The sequence below is a fragment of the Haliotis asinina genome, chromosome 12 (assembly GCF_037392515.1).
Source record: "Haliotis asinina isolate JCU_RB_2024 chromosome 12, JCU_Hal_asi_v2, whole genome shotgun sequence".
Taxonomy (NCBI): domain Eukaryota; kingdom Metazoa; phylum Mollusca; class Gastropoda; order Lepetellida; family Haliotidae; genus Haliotis; species Haliotis asinina.
The window spans coordinates 34,659,065-34,679,997 of NC_090291.1; the positions used below are offsets into that span (position 1 = coordinate 34,659,065).

General features: G+C 38.2%; 1 protein-coding gene across 1 annotated transcript in view; it reads right to left on the reverse strand.

Annotated features, from left to right (window-relative positions):
* The window catches only part of LOC137259060 (mannosylglucosyl-3-phosphoglycerate phosphatase-like), a 35,878-nt gene extending 15,006 nt beyond the window's left edge, over nt 1-20,872 (reverse strand). Inside the window, exons 1-9 of the mRNA XM_067796771.1 lie at nt 20,820-20,872; nt 19,808-20,037; nt 18,881-18,967; nt 16,365-16,504; nt 15,388-15,513; nt 14,950-15,075; nt 12,473-12,638; nt 11,260-11,355; nt 8-175 (exon numbers count right to left, since the gene is read on the reverse strand). Coding sequence (XP_067652872.1) covers nt 8-175; nt 11,260-11,355; nt 12,473-12,638; nt 14,950-15,075; nt 15,388-15,513; nt 16,365-16,504; nt 18,881-18,967; nt 19,808-19,967 — 1,069 coding nt within the window. The 5' untranslated portion in view covers nt 19,968-20,037; nt 20,820-20,872. The remainder of the gene's footprint in view (nt 1-7; nt 176-11,259; nt 11,356-12,472; nt 12,639-14,949; nt 15,076-15,387; nt 15,514-16,364; nt 16,505-18,880; nt 18,968-19,807; nt 20,038-20,819) is intronic.
* Between the last annotated feature and the right edge of the window lie 61 nt (nt 20,873-20,933).

Consider the following 20,933-nt stretch of genomic DNA (forward strand, 5'->3'; position numbering starts at 1 on the left):
CACGCACCTGTGACTTTGAGGACCACCAGTGGATCAACGAGAGGCAGTATGGTGAGAAGATCCCTAATCTTGAATATTCCCTTTGGATGTATTTTGTCAGATCTAAAAGTCCCTGAGTTGAGCATAGCTATTTCAGCCTTGGTTGCTGTCAGCATGATGTCCATCACAAAATTACCTACAACAACATAAAAATATTCATGAATATTCAAATATTATAGTAGTCCCTTTTTCTAATAATGTATCATCAATATCATCAATTCATCAAAAATGGTGCCACAGCATTGCTGCTCATCTGAGTCAACTTTTTACAGTGTCAACAAAGACAGCTGAAATAAATACTGCTGGCAGCTAGTGGTGTTCCATTTGATTGAAATAATCAAAGATTGGTCGCAGTGACCAACTGACCTCATAATCAGACACAAAAGATTTTGGAACTACTGTTTTAGTGTTTGAAGCACTTTATGATGGAACATATCTTTGAAGTTGTCAGGGCCTGAAAATGACTGAAAACATGTTTATTTCTTAGAACAGTCACTTGATTAACTGAAAAGTCATGACTGAATATTTTTAGAGGCCTCCAGGAAGTTAATGTTCATGACATATTAGTCACCACTTCAACGTAGCAAGCTGTATCATGTTGTACAATACTTGCAATAACAACCTGGATAGGTAAATGTGAAAAATGGTGCTAAATAATTTTTTTGATGATTTGTTGGTAATGAAGCAATCATAGATTGCGAGATTTATAACTAATTCCCAACAGTACTGTCAACACTAATATCTACAAAACACTATGCAATAAACTGAGGTTAAAAAGAAATTCTCCAAAATTTCATTTCAGCATTATTCAGACATATTACAGTTCTGAGTCATTTTGGAGCTGTATTTCAAAAACATTCAACTATGACAGAAAATGGAAAACAATGTTAGTGCCTAAACAGCAGTCAGTGATTGAGGACACTACTGAGTGCCACATATCCCAGTCACTGAAAGTGAGGACACTGGCACCATAATGCCTAAAAACTGAAGGTACACCAATGCTAAAAAAACATGCTGTTTTGCACCAATTATATAGTCACACCCACGAACAAACAAGATGCATACCCATAGGGGATACCTGCCTTGGAAGGTAACAGCAATCAACATTCATTGTTAATGTCATATTATTATGCAGAACATAATGAACTAACAATGAGACAGGGATCAAAGGGAAGTGTTTCCAAATCTGTCTACCAAAGCATGGATTTCTATCCAATAATGTTTGCATGCAGAATTAAGTAGAGTGGGTGAGTGAGTTGGAACTGAATCAGCTATATCACAGCATATCAGCTGAATGGTGTCTAACACATTTACAATATGTGAGAAACAAACTGAAACACTGTGCTGACATAGGTATTACTTCGGTGAGACATGGATTGGAATGACCAGGGGTATTGATACTTTGACCAATATATTCAGTAGTGGTGTTCTGATGATCGAAAATAATTGATAATCATTCGAAAGAAGGACTATAAATGATGATTGATGGTTAAAACATACTTTCAATTAATCAGAATTTTGAATGATGTAAACTGACCATTAAATTTGACAAATATTCCCTTTACAAAAATGTAAACCTATGCCCACTGCAAAATTTTAACAACTTTTATTGTTTAATTACAATTCCAGTGTCTTTCTTGCATTGTTCTGTTTCACTGCATGACCGTATTTGTCACAAAAAAAAAAACAAACAAAAAACAAAAACATTAATTAGAAGAAACTGGGGGGAAACTCTTAGGTCTTAGGACCGGTGATTATATTAAAAATGTATGTATTTCAGTTATAATGGATAATCATTCACAAGTCCTCCGATAATCGATATTGGAATTGGTTCCCGATTCCCAGCACTAATATAGCACAGATTGCCATCTGAGATCCAAAACATTTACAAACTGAAATTCTGTCTGTCCTGTTACCACAGCTGTATGTCATGCATGTTACACATTCTAATTGTCACATACCAAAGTAACCACAACAGAATAATAGTTTGTTTTGCAAAACTTTATTCCTCCCCTTAAGATATAAGTAACCCCAATACCTATACTAAACTAATTCTACAGGTGCAAATACAACTAACTAATCTAATTACCTAACCTAGCTACATATACAGTTCTGTCTACCACTTATATTGCTAAAGTTCTAATACTACTACTACTACTACTAACTACACTAAAATCCTAATACCCTCACTAATATAGATAATGATTACATATAATCCCAATCAGAAACTAAACAATTGAACTAAATAACAATAAAGGAATTAGCCACTCAGAGAGAACACTTTCTCTTTACAATGTAATCAGAATGTCAGTGCACTGTGGTTCCACTTGGTGACGTCATGGTATTTGTGTGGTATCCCTCACACCCAGGCGATGGTTTCCCTCACGGAGTTTAAGGGGCCTGTGTAATGGTTGATGGCTGTGCCATCCACATCTCACATTACTAGGAGATACATGCTCCTTGTACAACAGGGAAGACTCTTGTCTGTCTCCTTACAGGCGGAGATAATACCCCTCTCCTTACTTTAAGGATAACCGGCCAGTTCCGGGACACTACAATACAATATAAGTAACTACAGTTACTCAGTAAGACATGTGTCAATGTCTTATACTTTATGCATGTACTTTACTCCGATTTACATATTTGAAAGTGGAACAGTTTTTGTGGAACGATAACATTCAAATTTTGAATGGCTTTGTGGCTATATAGTGTTACAATATGCACATATATCTAGAAATACTACATCAGTAAAACAATTTCTTGCTACATCTACTCAATCAATAAATACAAAAGTAATAATGATAATAAAAACTTACGCCAGCCAGCGTGAGATGCAATCCCATACAAAAGTTGAACCCATACAGGTGAACACAGTGGTGATTCTGGCTGACTGTGCAGATTACTACCCTTCCTCACTATTTATATTGACCTCCCATACCCAAGCTACTCAACACCTCTCTATTGTTTACAAATTAACACCCCAGCACTCTGGCCATACCTGGTCACGCTTCCCTGAACATAACCCTGTTCCCATAGTATTACCGAACATAATCTAACAACAACTCCCAACAATATATAACACACTCTAACAATACCATACTACATCTATTTACAGTACCATAAACTAATTATATAAACGAAATCATCTGTGATCTTGACATCACTCCCCTCTTCAAGTAATTGTACACAAGTACAATTATATATTACACTCAAGATCACATTTAAGTTTGTTTTAAAGCATAAATATCATAAAACACAATTGTCTAAATGTACAATAGCACAGTAATACATAAGAAATAACTGCTGACAAATAATCTGGATATGCAGAGAGTACATTATTTACACACTGCCATACACATAGTATGACTAGGGTGAACACCGGCTCAAGAGATCAGCCCCAACATTCTCACTTCCTTTGATTGCACGAATTAGAAATCTGTAGGGTTGCAAAGTCAGGGCCCACCTCATCACTCGTCCATTGGTCATTTTTGCCTTGGTCATCCATATTAAGGGCTGATGGTCAGTCTCCAAAATAAATTCTCTCCCATACAGATATCTTTCTAACTTCTGTATTGCCCACACAATAGCCAAACACTCTTTTTCTATTGTAGAATACGCTCTCTCACGATCTACTAACTTCCGACTCACAAACAATATTGGAAATCGCTCACCTTCCTGTTCTTGTAGCAGTACAGCTCCGATTCCAACGTCAGAAGCGTCTGTTCTTACCAAGAATGGTTTCTTCAAGTCGGGTAGTTTCAAGATAGGAAAACTTGACATATGGGTTCTTAACGTAGTGAAAGCTAATTCCTGGCTTTCTGTCCATATTACCTTGTTTGGCTTTCCTTTCTTTGTGAGATCAGTTAGCGGAACTGCTATGGCTGCATAGTTTGGGATAAATTTCCGGTAGTACCCGGTCAGTCCCAACAACGCTCTCACTTGTTTCTTGGTTTGAGGTCGCTCCACATTTAGGATCTTTTCTACATTCTTACCTTCTGGTCGAATTAGACCACTACCCACCTTGTGCCCTAAAAAGTCCAGATGTTTATATCCCACTTTTACCTTTGAAGGTCGAGCTGTAAGATGGAATTGTCTTAACCTCGTAAATATTGCTCTCAGACTTACCATGTGGTGTGACCAGTTCTCAGTTCCTTCTATGATGTCGTCTATGAAGTTGTCTGTATTTGGTATGTTGTGCAATACTTGTCTCATCAGTCGGGAAAATACTGCAGGTGCATTAACTACTCCAAATGGCATCACCTTCCATTGGTATAATCCATCAGGAGTTATAAATGCTGTCAGTTCTTTGCTACTCTCTTCCATTGGAATCTGCCAATATGCTTTGCTTACATCAATTTTGGTAAGATATTTACAGTTCCGTAACCGTGCAAAGATGGAATCAGCTAATGGAATTGGTTCGGCATCAAATACGGTCACCTGATTCAGTTTGCGAAAATCGGTACAAAATCTGTAAGTCGAGTCAGGCTTCTTCACAAGTACAATGGGGGATGCATATGGTGACTGAGAAGGTTCTATCACCCCCATGTCTAACATTAGCTGTATCTCCTTAGCTACAACATCTCTCATATGATGAGGAAGTGGATAGGGCTTGGATCGTATAGGCTCATTACATGTCAGCTTGATCTTATATTCCATACAATTTACCTTCCCTGGTAAATCACTCAGTACATCTTTGAATTCACTTATGAGCTCCTTCACCTCATTTTGTTGCTCCTCTGTCAAATCTTCAGAAATGTCTACATCCTGATATGTTTCCTTAGAAACTAAAGAAGGTGAAGCTATGTCTAACATACTCACCTCTTCAGCCTTGACATCCACCAGACCAGCACTGACATGCACAAATTGAGCTATGCTGACGTCACATACAGCTGTGTCCTTGACCTCCTCTCTCTCAATGTACCTTTTCAGTAGATTGGCATGATAGGTTTTAATCTTGTTACCAACCTGTATTCTGTAATTGCCAATGCCAAAGGTATCCAGTATTTCATATGGCCCTTTCCACTGCAGCAACAGTTTGTTTGAATCAGTGGGCAACAGAATTAATACTTTATCACCAACCTTCATTTTTCTTGGCTTGGATTTCACATCAAAGAACTTTTTGTATTTACATGCTTTCTTTTGAAGTTCTTGCTGTGCTACGTGAATAGTCTCCTCAAGACGGTTTTGAAGATCTAGCACATACTCATATGTGGTTCTTACCTCTGGATTTGGTATATCTCTTGTCCAGATTTCCCTCAGAATCTGTACTGGTCCTCTCACAGTGCGTCCATATAAGAGTTCAAATGGGGCAAAACCCAAACTCTCTTGAGGTACCTCTCGGTAAGCAAATAACAAAGCAGGTACATACCTGTCCCAGTCATTTGGTCGTTCTGCACACATCCGTTTCAGCATCGTCTTCAAGGTTCCATTGAACTTCTCCACTAGGCCATTGCACATTGGATGATAAGGGGAAGTAGTAAGCTGATGTATGGACAATAGTCTACTTACCTCCTTCATCACGCCTGACGTGAACTGGGCTCCCATGTCTGTTAATATCTCCTTGGGGATACCAACCCTACTGAATATCTCGAACAGAGCTTCGGCAACATATTCCGTCTCTACTCTGGGTAAAGCTACTGCTTCTGGGTATCGTGTTGCATAATCAACCACCGTCAGTATATACCTATTACCCTTGTCTGTGACAGGATACAATGGACCAATCAAATCAACAGCTACCCTCTCAAATGGCACTTCAATTAATGGCATTTGTCCCAGTGGTATTTTCCTTACCTTTCCCTTCGGCATGGTACGTTGACAAATATCACAAGACTGAACATGTCTTCTGACATCACCAATTACTCCTGGCCAATAAAACTGTGAGATTACCCTATCTAGAGTCTTCTTGATTCCAAGATGTCCACCCATCAGTGCTTCATGACATACCTTCATTACCTGTGTGCGCAATCCAACCGGTACTACTGCCTGTACAACTTGTTTACCATTGTCCATTTTATTGGAAGTATGCTTCCTATACAGCATATCATTCTCCACAAAGTAAGAGGAAGTACTATGTCGGTTCTCCCTAATCTTACCTTCTTCCACTAATTTTCTTATTTTGTTCAGACTTGAATCCTGATGTTGTAGGGATACGAACTCACCTCGACTCAGTGTCAACCCAACAGGTTCCAATGTCTTCAAGGGTTCCATGCCTACTTGGCGTACTCTTCTCTGGCTCCTTGTCTCTACAGCACCTACTGTTTTAATGTCCTGCTTATCCCACATCAAGTCTGGATCTCCTGGCTCTCTAACTCCGGGAATATTGCCTAATATTAAGTCACAGATTGGTGTGTCCATACATGCTGCTCTCACCATACCCGTGTAAAAGGGCGTATTTACAGTAATCCATGCTACCGGAAGTGTCAAGATCCTGCTATCTGCTAATTTACAAGATTGTGTTTCTGAAGTCAAACATGCATCTTTTACCATTGACCTCCTCACTATTACACCGTTACATCCCGTGTCTCTAAGCACATCTACTGGAGTGTCGTTTACCTTTCCCTGATAAAATGGCATGCGGTGATCTTTGGTAAGCACACTCCCTGAGGCTACATCTGCTTTAGTAACCTCCTCTGAAGTTGCTGCATCACCATCTAGAACTTCATGTATGCAGGGCTCTACTTTTGTGTTATCTGGATGTATTAGAGACATGTTTGTGTTGTCTTCACTCACCTGGATACTTGCCACTTTAAACTTGGGTTTCTTGCACTGTGCTGCCAAATGCCCAGTTTGATTGCAGTTGTAACATGTCCTTTCCTTAATAGGAACAAATTGTTTGGAACAAGTACCATGTTTACCTGATGCGCTACCCTCGACTATTTTCCCTTTGGAAACCTGCTTGTCAGTTTGACCTGGAATAACTGGTCTATTGTATCTTCCATGACTCGTACCTCTAGCTTCTATAAATTGCTCTGCTAGTCTAGCCATTTCCATCGCGTCTTTTGGCTTTCTCTCTCTCAAGAATATACCCAGATCCCTTCCAGTCACATTCAAAATCTGTTCACGCAGCAGCAAATCTCTCACACCTTCGAACGTCTTTTGTGTACCACTTAGTTCAATCCATCTGTTGAAATAGTTCTCAATTCTAACTACAAATTGTGTGAAAATCTCACCTGTTTCAGTTTTAGCAGTCCTAAATTTCTGATGGAATCCATCCTCAGTCATTTCATAGCGTTTAAGTAATGCAGTTTTAACTGCATTGTAATTTTCAGCCTCAAAGGCATTTAACCGGGAGTATACTTCTAAAGCCTTACCTTTCAGCAGAGTACACAGGTAAGCTGCCCAATGGGACGGGTCCCAGCCTTGCGCTGTAGCTACACGTTCAAACCTTTGCAGATATGCATCAATATTGTCATTGTGGTCGTCAAATGGAGGCATTTTAGGCATCTTGGGAATGGCTGCCGATCTATTCTCTCCTACCTGCCCTTCTTGATTTCCTGCCGCACTCTTTTCTAACTTGGCTAGTTCTATTCTTTCATTTGACTGTATTTTACACTTTTCTTTCTCCAATTCTAATCGTTCTCTCTCTCGTTCCCATTCTAACCTTTCTTTCTCCTTTCTTTCCTCCAGTTCTAACTTTTTAATCTCCCGCTCCCTAGCTCTTTCCTCCCGTTCGAGCCTGTCCTTTTCTTTCTCATTCTCCAACTCCATTTGCTCTTTCACAAACACTCTCAAATCATCTTTCTCATACCCTAAACTCTGACCCAGTTTGATAAGTTTGTCAATGTCCATAATTGTCTGTATGAGGGCAAAGCAGGGTACACAAAAAGTCAAACTGTCTGGAATAAATAGGGATCCTACCAAGAATAAAACCGGAGGTGATTTCCCATATATCCCAATGTTCAAAATGTTCACGACGAACCAATGGCCTTAACTGACCAATAACCACAATACACCCTCCACCCTTGAATTCCAAATCATACACTCAAGGACGCAGAAGTGGTGCCGTATGTTCTAACCCTTCTTTATGGACACAAAGATTCTGCAGCGATATACAATCAACAACGCTACATCAAATGCGCTACAGAACACAACTAGGGTTCCCTTTGATAGTGACAAATAATCTAATTATCCCACCGCTGCCACCAAAATGTCACATACCAAAGTAACCACAACAGAATAATAGTTTGTTTTGCAAAACTTTATTCCTCCCCTTAAGATATAAGTAACCCCAATACCTATACTAAACTAATTCTACAGGTGCAAATACAACTAACTAATCTAATTACCTAACCTAGCTACATATACAGTTCTGTCTACCACTTATATTGCTAAAGTTCTAATACTACTACTACTACTACTAACTACACTAAAATCCTAATACCCTCACTAATATAGATAATGATTACATATAATCCCAATCAGAAACTAAACAATTGAACTAAATAACAATAAAGGAATTAGCCACTCAGAGAGAACACTTTCTCTTTACAATGTAATCAGAATGTCAGTGCACTGTGGTTCCACTTGGTGACGTCATGGTATTTGTGTGGTATCCCTCACACCCAGGCGATGGTTTCCCTCACGGAGTTTAAGGGGCCTGTGTAATGGTTGATGGCTGTGCCATCCACATCTCACATTACTAGGAGATACATGCTCCTTGTACAACAGGGAAGACTCTTGTCTGTCTCCTTACAGGCGGAGATAATACCCCTCTCCTTACTTTAAGGATAACCGGCCAGTTCCGGGACACTACAATACAATATAAGTAACTACAGTTACTCAGTAAGACATGTGTCAATGTCTTATACTTTATGCATGTACTTTACTCCGATTTACATATTTGAAAGTGGAACAGTTTTTGTGGAACGATAACATTCAAATTTTGAATGGCTTTGTGGCTATATAGTGTTACAATATGCACATATATCTAGAAATACTACATCAGTAAAACAATTTCTTGCTACATCTACTCAATCAATAAATACAAAAGTAATAATGATAATAAAAACTTACGCCAGCCAGCGTGAGATGCAATCCCATACAAAAGTTGAACCCATACAGGTGAACACAGTGGTGATTCTGGCTGACTGTGCAGATTACTACCCTTCCTCACTATTTATATTGACCTCCCATACCCAAGCTACTCAACACCTCTCTATTGTTTACAAATTAACACCCCAGCACTCTGGCCATACCTGGTCACGCTTCCCTGAACATAACCCTGTTCCCATAGTATTACCGAACATAATCTAACAACAACTCCCAACAATATATAACACACTCTAACAATACCATACTACATCTATTTACAGTACCATAAACTAATTATATAAACGAAATCATCTGTGATCTTGACACTAATGTCAAACTGAAACATGGGTATGGAGATGCCAACACCAGATATAATCCATCACCAGGATCGATCAAACAATCATAGTTTCTGGATTGTTTTAGGACTAACTATAAATTAGTTCCTTGGCCTCCTGTATCCCGTACAATGATGACTGTAAATCACCTTCTAAGTGACACAGGTTGGGGACATTAACAACTTTTTAAAGCTGCTGACACAAGTATGACCGAGTAAGGGAGGTAACTCTATAAAGTAAATTGTCACTACGTACATGGCATATTTATGATACTGCTGTACCTCGCCTGACACAACAAATTGTAATTTCCTTCATCATTTTTATAATAGAGACAGCAGGGGAACTAAAAATTACCCCCTAGAAACAGTCTAAGTAAACTTAGTCTCAGTGTATTTCGTTACACTCCACCACTGAGTCTAACAAAACCTAGTAGAAGGTCGCGTCAGATAAGCTTTGAGCAACCAATGACCGTCCAATCAAACGAGATACGGTTAAATAGATTTAACCAATCAGACAACGGCTACTATTTAGGGATTGGAGAGACTTTCAAACTATTCAGGTCACTGACACAGATCTCTCCACAAACAAAAATCTGCATATAACACAGTTCATTTGACCTGCAGTATATACGCTCTGGGGTTTCTGCTGACATGTTTACCATTAGCTAATATTTCTGCAAGATAACAACCTTGAATACTGCCCAAAAAACTATATTCAGCGACTGTTTACTCAACGTTATCATGGCTGTATGTATGCCATGTGCATCACCCGGAAGCGAGCGTAAATAGCATTTGGAATCGTTTGGGTACGAACCTTTTCGAGATAAAAAGTTCAAAAGGTATGTGCGACTATGCACTTTCACGATTTGGTAAGCTGTGTTTTGACTGGTAAATCTCACAGGTTACCTGATGCTTCCTGCCATGAGGTTTTGTTAGACTCAGTAGTGGAGTGTAACGAAAAGTACTAATGATAAGTTTACTTAGACTGTACTTAGGAAATAATTGCTATAGTTACCAGCCAGAGTTATCTGCCCCTGATACTTCACTCCTCAACAATAAAATATTAAATATTATAATTCTTTAATATGATTTCCTGTTTTCATCAAATTTTACACCTGGAGATTTCTAATGTTAACCTTTGCTGAAGATTAAGTATAAGTAAGTATTAGTGTGTCTGCTGTCAAAGGTGCTGTTAGTGACAAACTTTCAAAATTCTCCATCAGCAAACTACCCTGCAGTCAACTGTTAGACATAAAACACAGGGTGACAACTGTTTAGCAGTAAACTTGCAAAAACATACAAAATCATACCACTTCAATGACTGTCCCCCAAATGTGTTGCGCTTGGGAACAAATGAAAAGAGTAAGCATAATGAACTATTGTCATATACAGCTGTATTAAACTTTCGAGAACTCAAAGTCAAATTCTACTTGAAATGTAAATAAGCAAAATTTGATAAGCCCGTATGCATCCTCCTGAAAGTCCGTCAGGTAACAGTGAGGGGAGATAACTCTACTCACCTAGATTTGTCTCCTGGGTACGTATCCTGATGAAAGTCCAACTGTCAGGTAACAGTCCAAAAGTTAGGTAACACTCTGGGGTGATAATTCTACTTACTTAGATTTGTCTCCTGGGTACGCATACTGCTAAAAGTCCAACTGTCATATCAGGTAACTGTGAGGGGAGGTAACTCTACTCAACTATGTTTTTCTCCTTGGTAGGTATCTTCCTGAAAGTCCAACTGTCAGGTAACAGTGAGGGGAGACGACTCTACTCACCTAGATTTGTCTCCAGGGTACGCATCCTGCTGAAAGTCCAAAAGTTAGGTAACACCCTGGGGTGATAACTCTACTCACCTAGATTTGTCTCCTGGGTACGTATACTGCTGAATCTGCCATCCATTTCCACTGCCATCTCCCCCAGCACTTCATCCATCTTGGATCCCACATCCCCTGAAAAATTCAATTGTTTGTAATGCATGTCATCCAACACTTTCAGTTCTCAACGCAATCGAGATAATGACATATGTCAACCAAGTCAGCTAGTCTGAGCACCTGATACCATTAGTTAGATGCCCTGCGTGTGTGTGTGTGCTTGAGTATGGTTTTATGCTGCTTTTACCAGTATTCTAACTTCTCAGCCAAGGATACCAGAAATGGACTTCATCAAACCTCACCTCTAGCAACCCTTGTAACTAATGGGATGGAATGATCACACTTGCTAATCCCATCACTGATCTCAAAAGAGAAGATTAATGCTCATCAATCACTGGACTGTAGGGGCCTGTTTCAGACATCATATTTATTTTCTGTACATAACATGCTGAATATCAACTGACCCATTAAATTGTCCATAATCTCTTACATACCTTCTGGAATGGGCTTATACAAGGTCTAATTCAGCACTGAATTATAAACATTCATCAGAACACAACTAGTTTACTGTCAAATATCTGTCGTGTGAGGATTTTCAGGCTTGTTTAGGTCTGCTATATTAAGGTACAGACAAACATATGTACCTCCTTACCTGAATTCAATTACCTTACGGAAAGTCATCAACCAGTCCTCGTCTACACAAATGCAAATCTCAAAAATCGTGAAATGTATATTGATGCTATATTTAAGTTCTGCTGTTTATTTTGTTGACACTTGCACAGACAGATTCTTTCATACAAATGCATAAAATTGGGGATTTACAATGTGATTAGGTTGTCTGACAAAACATGCATTTCATGCCATCTATAATTGTGCAGTCATTGTTGTGCCAAAATTGACACAGACTGACGCTGGATTAAAGGGTGTGTAAATGATCATAAATTCACAATACCCTGTTGGGACCAAATTGTAGAACAGATATTGGTAGCATGCCGGATTGGAGGGCTGCTGGTTTAGAGGGCTTACCATATAGTACTTTTGTTTTCTCCTGTACCATTGTTGGTGTGTTTTGAGTAATAAACTGAAATGAATTGAACTGAATGTAATAGTTAAATTCTCATCAGCAATACCATCTCATCATGTTTACCATCCTCTATCTTCTTAATGTGAGGATCTTCACTCATGTCAAACTCACCTAGTTTACTGTCCACAATCTCCCTCATGAGGGGATCCTCAGGTATACTAGAGTCTAGGTCCACTCTCTGGATGTCAAACTCCCACCCATCACCAGACCTCGTCACCTTGATGTTGCTGAGATTCCGGAAGTCAGTGCCACTCTTCACGATGTACTTGTTGTTGACCTGTACAACAGAAACAGTCATCTGGTGAAGCATTCTCAGATGGAACTAGCAACATAAGTCAGGGTAAATGAAATAACAGTAAATTTAGGACACTACAGCATACATAAATCTGGATAAGGATGTTATAATTACTGTTGGGAATCACTGATTGATCATAATCGAAATATGTATGGTTTTAATGTAATCACCAATTTTAAGGAGTTTCCCCAAGATTTAACTAATTAATGTTTTTTATAACTAATACTGTCATGCAATGACATGCATGCAAGAAAGAGACTAGAATTGTAGAGTGGTGTTGAATTCCATTTCCTCATTGTTTTCTCAAGCTGCCAATGGCAACAGCAATTTTTATGAGCATGCCATGAAAGGGAAACTTTGTTTTAAGGAAGAATGATCGTCTACTCCTTAAAATATACTTCAAAAGACATAGAGAAGAAAATTGACGAAAAGACAAGCAACAGGCTTTACCTCCTTAGACGTGGTGCACATATTGATGAAGAGAAGGCTCAGCCAACAAGTTTTGGTCAAATCTGGGATAACCCATTCTATATATAGTACCAAGTCTGTTTTAGTAAATTACACAGTTCCAAAATGTAATTTAAGGATTTGTTAGCCATATACAGAGTGACCATCCAATAAACACTAACCCTTCACTGTTTAACCCTGTCATCCACTACCGAACAAGCGTCATTGACCTCAGCAATTCTTGCAACTGTATGCCTATGGTAGTTGTGACAAACATGATGATTGTTTCACAGAGGAATGGGTTTTATTGTACAAGCTACAATATTCTCCCAAGCCAGATATTAAAAAATCAGACAATAACTCCAAAAAATAGGCGAGGGAAAAACATACTTTTAACATGAGGAACACATTCGAGATGGCATGTCGACAGGCCTTTGAAATATTTGACCATGACCTTTGGGAATATCCAGGGCAATTAATTTCATGACTTTATTGAGAGTGGTTTAACTTAGACTGTGCTCCTATACCAAAAGACGGGCACCTTGCATTTCCTTTGATTATTTTCACCCTTGTCCCTGTTGAAATATGTAATTCCATTACTTTCTGTCACCAATTAATTTTGTGTTCCATAAATTATGTCCACATATCATGAAATAGATACATGATGATCATGTATTTACAAGTAAGGCTTCTTTCTGCAATTGCATCTTCCGCATGCCCCATTTTATGTTTTCAGACAAGATATAACAGAAAATGTCGCTGATGCTGTGTGAATTAATGCCCGTACATGTTCAAGTCACATAATATACACTTAATGAAATAATGTTTCAATAAGAAAGCAACCAGACATATATCAACTGAATAAAAATAAAGAATATTAAATAAAGATACTACAAGACTTAGTGATCTACATTTAAAAAAACCCTGATAAATAGGTACACACTGTAGCACATTTGTAAAGAGATGCTGTTCAGGAATACCTGGTTACGGGAGAATGTTTTCACCATTAACCAGAGGTGGAGATCAAACAGTCAAGCACATCAATCAATAACATATCTGACCTTGTTTCCAATGACATGCATGCTCCAGTACATGTATAATATATGAGTTATGATTACACTATTACTTTATACTGATATAGGGCGTGTACTTGCTACATAAGTATACAGAGTGAAGACACTCTTGAATATTAAGGTAAGACAACACCACTGTAAACAGTATGTGGTCTTTTTTTCCCCATTTTTCATCCTTCCCATTAGACTAAGGCCAAAACATTTCCATGGAAACCAAAAAAATAAAAATGCCAAAACTCTGTAAACAGTAAAAGGCAAAACCTTAGATTCAGTTTATTGTATCTACCAGTTTTGGTCTAAATATTGAACGTTGTTTGAGTTATGATCTGGACAGAAAATGATTATGGACCGACGGATGGGCAGGGGGATGGATAGACAGACAAAGCATCAACTATATCCCCCCACATTACATGCAGATACCCCTGCATTATATCCCGGGGGAAAAAAATGAATAAATAAGTAATAACATTGCATGCAAAAAGGACAACAATGATACTTGTGTCTCAGGTAACAAACCCTTGAATGCAACAAATTCCTGGTTGCAGCTTAAACAGGACACAAACAACAAGGCAACCTAGAACTTACCATGCTTGTGTCAAAATCAGTGAGTAGCATCGTGAGCAACGTCCTACAGTAATGGGAAAAAATGTCTCACAATGAAGGAAGTCATGGAGTATGACTACTGAAATTGGCCACATCTTGTTAAAACATAATGTACTGACACCTCTTTCACACCATGTGCATAAGGATGCACAGCAGTGAAGAGTGCTTACCATCTCTACTCCGTAGTCATGGTCATGGCCTCCCAAGATGATGTCAATATCTGGAACCATTTCTGCAAGCCGTTGGTCATTTGGCCATCTCATGTGGGTCAGTGCTATTACCATTTCACAGCCTTGCTGGAAATGTGATTTAGACAAAACAATCTGTTATAAACCAAGCCCTCAAACACATGGTATTTATTTCAGTTACTTTGGGAGCACCAGGCTCCCGATCGATAAAGTATTTATAATGTTATGACCTGTTGTAAGTCTATAGTTTATCATTGCCTTACGTATGGCATAGTTCTACGAATGCTTTGTGGATCAAAATCCAGTACCTTTTGCATGGTCTAATGCCACTATTTTGTTAAAAGGTGAAGATCCTCCATTTTACATCCTATTGTGATGAAAGAACCACGGTCAAGCATGTCCTGTATGGCCAGCACCTACCTCTTTCTTTAGGAGGTTGGCTAGTCTCTGACCCTCGGTGACAAAGTCTAGATATGTGACATCCTCAGGGTCGAGAGTTGCAAGTGTCTCTATCCACTCCTCCTCCACCAAACCAACAAAGCCAATCTGGAAAATAAGTCAGTTATCAACTATTGGCAAAGAAGGAGAAGTTGGACCGGCACAACCTGGGGCCCCTTCGCTCACAATGGCAAGCACCAGTGGGCAGCACTCATACATACTAATGTAGGTCAATTGTCAGGTCGGTGCTCAACTTACCCTTGTCTATCAGCAATAACCAACTCTCAAAATACAAATAAAGTCATGCCATAGGGTAGTGCAGCGGCTAAAGCATATGATCGTCACACTAAAGACCCAGGTTGGATTCCTCACATGGGTACAATGTGTAAACCTCTCTGGTGTCCCCTTTATGATATTCTGGAATATTGCTAAAAGAGAAGTAAAACTAAACACACTCACACACTACAAATAAAGCTTACAATCAACCAGTGTCGAAGTATCAATTATCAAATCAGGGGCCTTGTTAAAGCACTAACTATGCTTAAAGTATGGACTGAGCAACTGAATATTAGTGTTGGGAATTGGTTGAAATCCCACAACTGATGATTGGTTCATTATAAATGAATAATCATTGAGAAAACTGTGTGATTTTTCAGATTTTCTTGTTCAGGCTGTTATTGCAGATAAAAAATAAAGAAAAAACATGTGATTCTCAGTTTTGTTTGTTTTATCTAGAAACTCTGACGTAAACTGATGACTACAGTATCATGTAAACTTCCCATACTTTTTCATAACTGATCAAAATGATTTTGAAAGCACTGATATTTCCTGATTTCTATAATTTCTTCCAGAAACTATGATTTACCAAGAAAGTGTTATCCCTAACATAACATACGTAACAGAAACTGTAGGGGCTAAGAAAATAATAACTGGTGCCTGTATGTCAAGTAATACCCTACCTTTATATCATTCCACACCAAACTGTGTGCTATTTCTCCCAAAGCTAGTGGTTCCTCTGCTAGATTGTCCTTGACGTTGCTAAGCAACCATGGAAATGATGATTGCTCTGCAAAATCTTCTAAATGGTCAACACCGAAATCTGAAAAAAATGTGATCTTTGTTTGAAAGTGTCAGCTTGAGAATGCATACTCTTCATTTATCCTGAAATTACAGTATTATACACTGAATCAGTAATATGAAAAAAACAGATATGTGCTTACATAATTAAAAGTAAATATATATTTCCTATCCTCTCAATGCTGCTGTCAAACCCATTTGGACAGGAGAGCAGCATAATCACAACCCCAAACACCATAAGCATTGACTATGTAGGGTTTACTTTTGAATTATGTATGGAATGCATGAATGCTCAGGTTTCTAAATATAGAAAGGTTAAATAGTTTACGTACTTTAAAATGAAAACCCATGATTAAAAATATATTCCCCAAACTCAGCACACAGCCACATTGTTGGTAGGCAATTCACATCCAGTGGTGTTCATTCAAATATTTTCTTCATAATGACACATTATTTTACAATTTGATTAATATTTTTGTTCTTTGGTGAAGAGAAAACAACAAAGTTCTCAATTTTTTTAAAGAATTATCAACTTTAGGTTTAATTAGTTACATACAAAAACCAATCTCAAAGTTACATTGTATTCTGTATCATCACATTGTTACAGTAATTGCAAATGATACCATAACACATCTAGTAGCAGACTCAGTGATGATAACTTATTGTTACTTGATCGTAATTTTTACAAATATTATTTGGACTTTTTCTGCATCCTTGTGGACTCGTCAAAAAATATTAGTTAATTATTATGTGTATAGGACTCAGGAATTAGCATCTTGTAAATCCCAGGAACAGTCATGGCAATGGCAGTAACCAACCAGCTTCATATGCATCTTGCTACCAAAAACTTGTTGCCATCTGTTTAATATATGTAACTATTTTAGCCGGAATTAATTACATGGCCCGACTACATAACTGATAATATCTTTGTAAAAAAAATTATCATATTTATCGAGCATACAATCATTTTTTTCATAAACCTTCCAACACTGACATTGTTTACAGCTGTAGTGTGTTATCTAAATGTTCTATCTCACTTTGTGGTCATTTTATCAAGAAAAAATTATTTACGGACATCTCAATAAATGTCAAAAATCATTAAAATAAATTTTAATTTCAAGTAATCACAGTGAAGCTCCAGATGAAATTCTCAGGCTCATGAGAATGCCAAGGAAACCAAGGATAGTGAACCAAGACAAATCTGTGGTTCTTTCAGACAAGGGGATTAACTCTACACAGGTAACTTTAAAAGGACCTTTTGCATGGCAAGACATAAAATCAGGGATGTGTTAGGTTTAATGCTGCCTTGATCTGCATTCCATTGACTAGTGGTGACTATTGAGGGGAAAGAACTATTGCAATAGCGATAGTCTATTCCAACCTACCACTGCAATAGAGATAGTCTATAGCAATGTACTACTGCAATTGCAATAGTTTATTGCAACCCAAAACTGTGATAGTCTATTGCAAGCTACTACTGTGACAGAGATTGTCTATTAGAACCTGTTACTGCAACAATAGTCTGTTGGCTCTTTGAACTGTCTCATTTGAAGTCATTTCCTCAATGAATGCACAGTTTATATAAGATAAAAACAAGCTGAAGTAATTTCAGTCTTTGAATAACTGACAATGTAGTTTGTTAAAGAGGTAACAGGGGTAGATAACTCTAAATCAAAGTGAACGAATCTGGTACTTCCGGTATTTTGCACAGAACACTTATGTACGGAAGTCAGTTACTAACCTATCGATTATCACACAAACTATCAATGAAGCAATAACTTTTTGTTTCTACCATCCATTTTACTGGAGATTCAACAATTGTGATCCATCAACAGTTTGATGCATCGTTACAGCGCTACCATTTACATCATGGCATGTGAAACCAATGTAGTCGGAATGCCTGAAGTGATGCACGTGTCAGGGATTTGGCATGGTGCCAACAAACCCAGAAACACTATCGCAATCAAAGGCGTCTGCCCTTGTTCAAGGGAGGCAACTTTGCACAGCACAGCAGCATGTTTACAAAAGCACCTGTGACTCAACAGGGATTAAGAGCGAGGGATTACATATGTTGCTTTAAAAGACACCCTAGCAACATTTTCATGAATGAGTGAGTGAGTTGTACACTGCACTGAGCTATAATCCAGCTATATGGCAGCGGTTTGTAAAACATTGAGCCTGGAAGAGACAATACAGTGATCAACAGCATGAACATACGTCTATGCAATTGGGATACACTGACACCCGTCAACCAAGTTAACATGACTCAGGAATTAAGATGTCAAGCAGGAACTTTATATGTAGTTTTCTATATAATGACTACAATGAACTCTTGCTGAGACTTTCAACTGATCTAACCCAAGTCCACAATTAAAACAAACACGAAGAAAGTCCTTACCAAAGTCATGGTTACCATAGACAGCACAGTTGACGCCCACACCGTTGAGAACTGGCAGCATCTGCGCTCCTTTCAAGAAGATGCTCACTGCAAAACAACCAGTACTCTTCTGTCAGAGCATGACTACATCATAATACAACATATATTCCAGAAGCCTCTGCGTTCAATACCCCGGACCCATTTGCTGCATAGCATCCTTTTGTTTTCACTAGGTACTTCACAATCAAGTCATCCCTCACTATAAAACAAGGCTTGGGGTCCAACCCCTGTATTGAGAGACACCTGCATTATACATAACACTGAAGAAAGGGAAAGTAAAATGGTATTTCCATGTGCATAGAATAACTGTTATTTCCTGCAGTGTGCCATGAAACAATGTTGTTTGTCAGAGGTGAACAAATACACTTTGTAAAGAAAATTTGCAATCATTGAAACATCAACTGACATTAGATACATTACAGCATTTGTGCAAGGGAAGTGTCCAATCAAATGATGCTACTTGTATTCCTCTATGACTAACACAAGTAGTGATATCAAAATAACTTGATTTATCTAACATACAACTGGGAACCTCCGTATATAACTCAAGGAATGATAGATTTTTAAAGATAAATCATCATAACAGTCTTCTGATTCAAATAATGAAATAAATTCACTGATGGGATTTGCTTGTTCCAGAACATAAGGCAGCTTAGATGTAAAACTTGCCAGCCTTGACCAAAACCTACCTGCTGACAAAGAATACTAATTTACTTAGTATCATTAAAATAAAAGTGATGAAAAGCTTCATTTACACATCTAAATTTTAACCCAACTGTCGGGCAGGAGAATTTGAGAATATGTCTGTGTTGAATACTTGTCTTGCATGGTCGGGCAGGTAGGTAAATCGCAAGGTGTTTATTGGCATAATTAGACGATGTCACTTACTGAGTGATGGGTTGAGCACATCACCACTGAAGAGGACTAAAGGATGCTGTTCTTTACACATGGCCACATATCCTGCAAAACGAGCAGCTCCCCCTAGTGGCTCCTCGGACTGTGGCTCAATATTGTACACATCATTGAAATGGATAATTGTGAAAGACATGTTGGGTCCAGTGCATATAATGCTTGGTTCCTCAATATGATCTGAATATGAAATGAATCTTCAGTATGATCTGAAAAAGAAATGAATCAAACATTTGTACAATTGCTATGACTAAACAATTGTTGTTTTCTGTGTGTGATATGTTGAAACACATGTTGGATAACTGAGCAAGGAACTGGTTGTAGAGACTAAAAAATGTTCAAGAAGATGTCATAGCATGATCCCATTGGGGAAGTTCTGCTGATATTGTTACAATATCTTCACGTCTATATCTGATGTGACATTTCGTATCAATGTAGATTTTTATCTTGGCACTTTCATCATCTCTAGTTCTGTTCATATCTTGGCACTTTCATATCACTTTGTTGACAGCATGAATTATCAACACCAACCTCATATGTGAGGTTTAGGAATTTTGATGACAGATCTAACTAGATAAAATTGTCGACACCTGTGAAAGGTCGACAATTTTAACCTTTCGAATATGAAAGTTTCTCAGCCACTGCTCCATATAAGCTGTCTTTCTAATATTCGCTGATTTCGTGTTAAGTGTGGGTATACAATCATACCTACACTTTAGTACAAGTTCCATTGGTGTTGTCAGATGGGAGTGGTACGTATATTTGAAACAATACTTTTCTGTAAAATGAGAATGAAAAATAACCAAAAGAGTACGATTTCACCGTTGTCATGTTACTTTAGAACAAATTCTAAATAGTAATTGTCACTGTGTATCTTCAGAATCATCTGAAGAATAATCCTAACGGTTCCTGCTTGGCGACTAAATATCGGAGTGTTAACCAACAAGTTTGTAACATTAACAGGATGTAGTGAGTGAGTTTACATAATTACTTGAAACTTAGCTACTGGATAGTTCCCGTTGTAGGCATATGGCCATATTCTTCTTAAGCGTGGTATCTTTTATTTCTTAAACCTGGCGTATGTCGAACATGCCTATCGAACTGT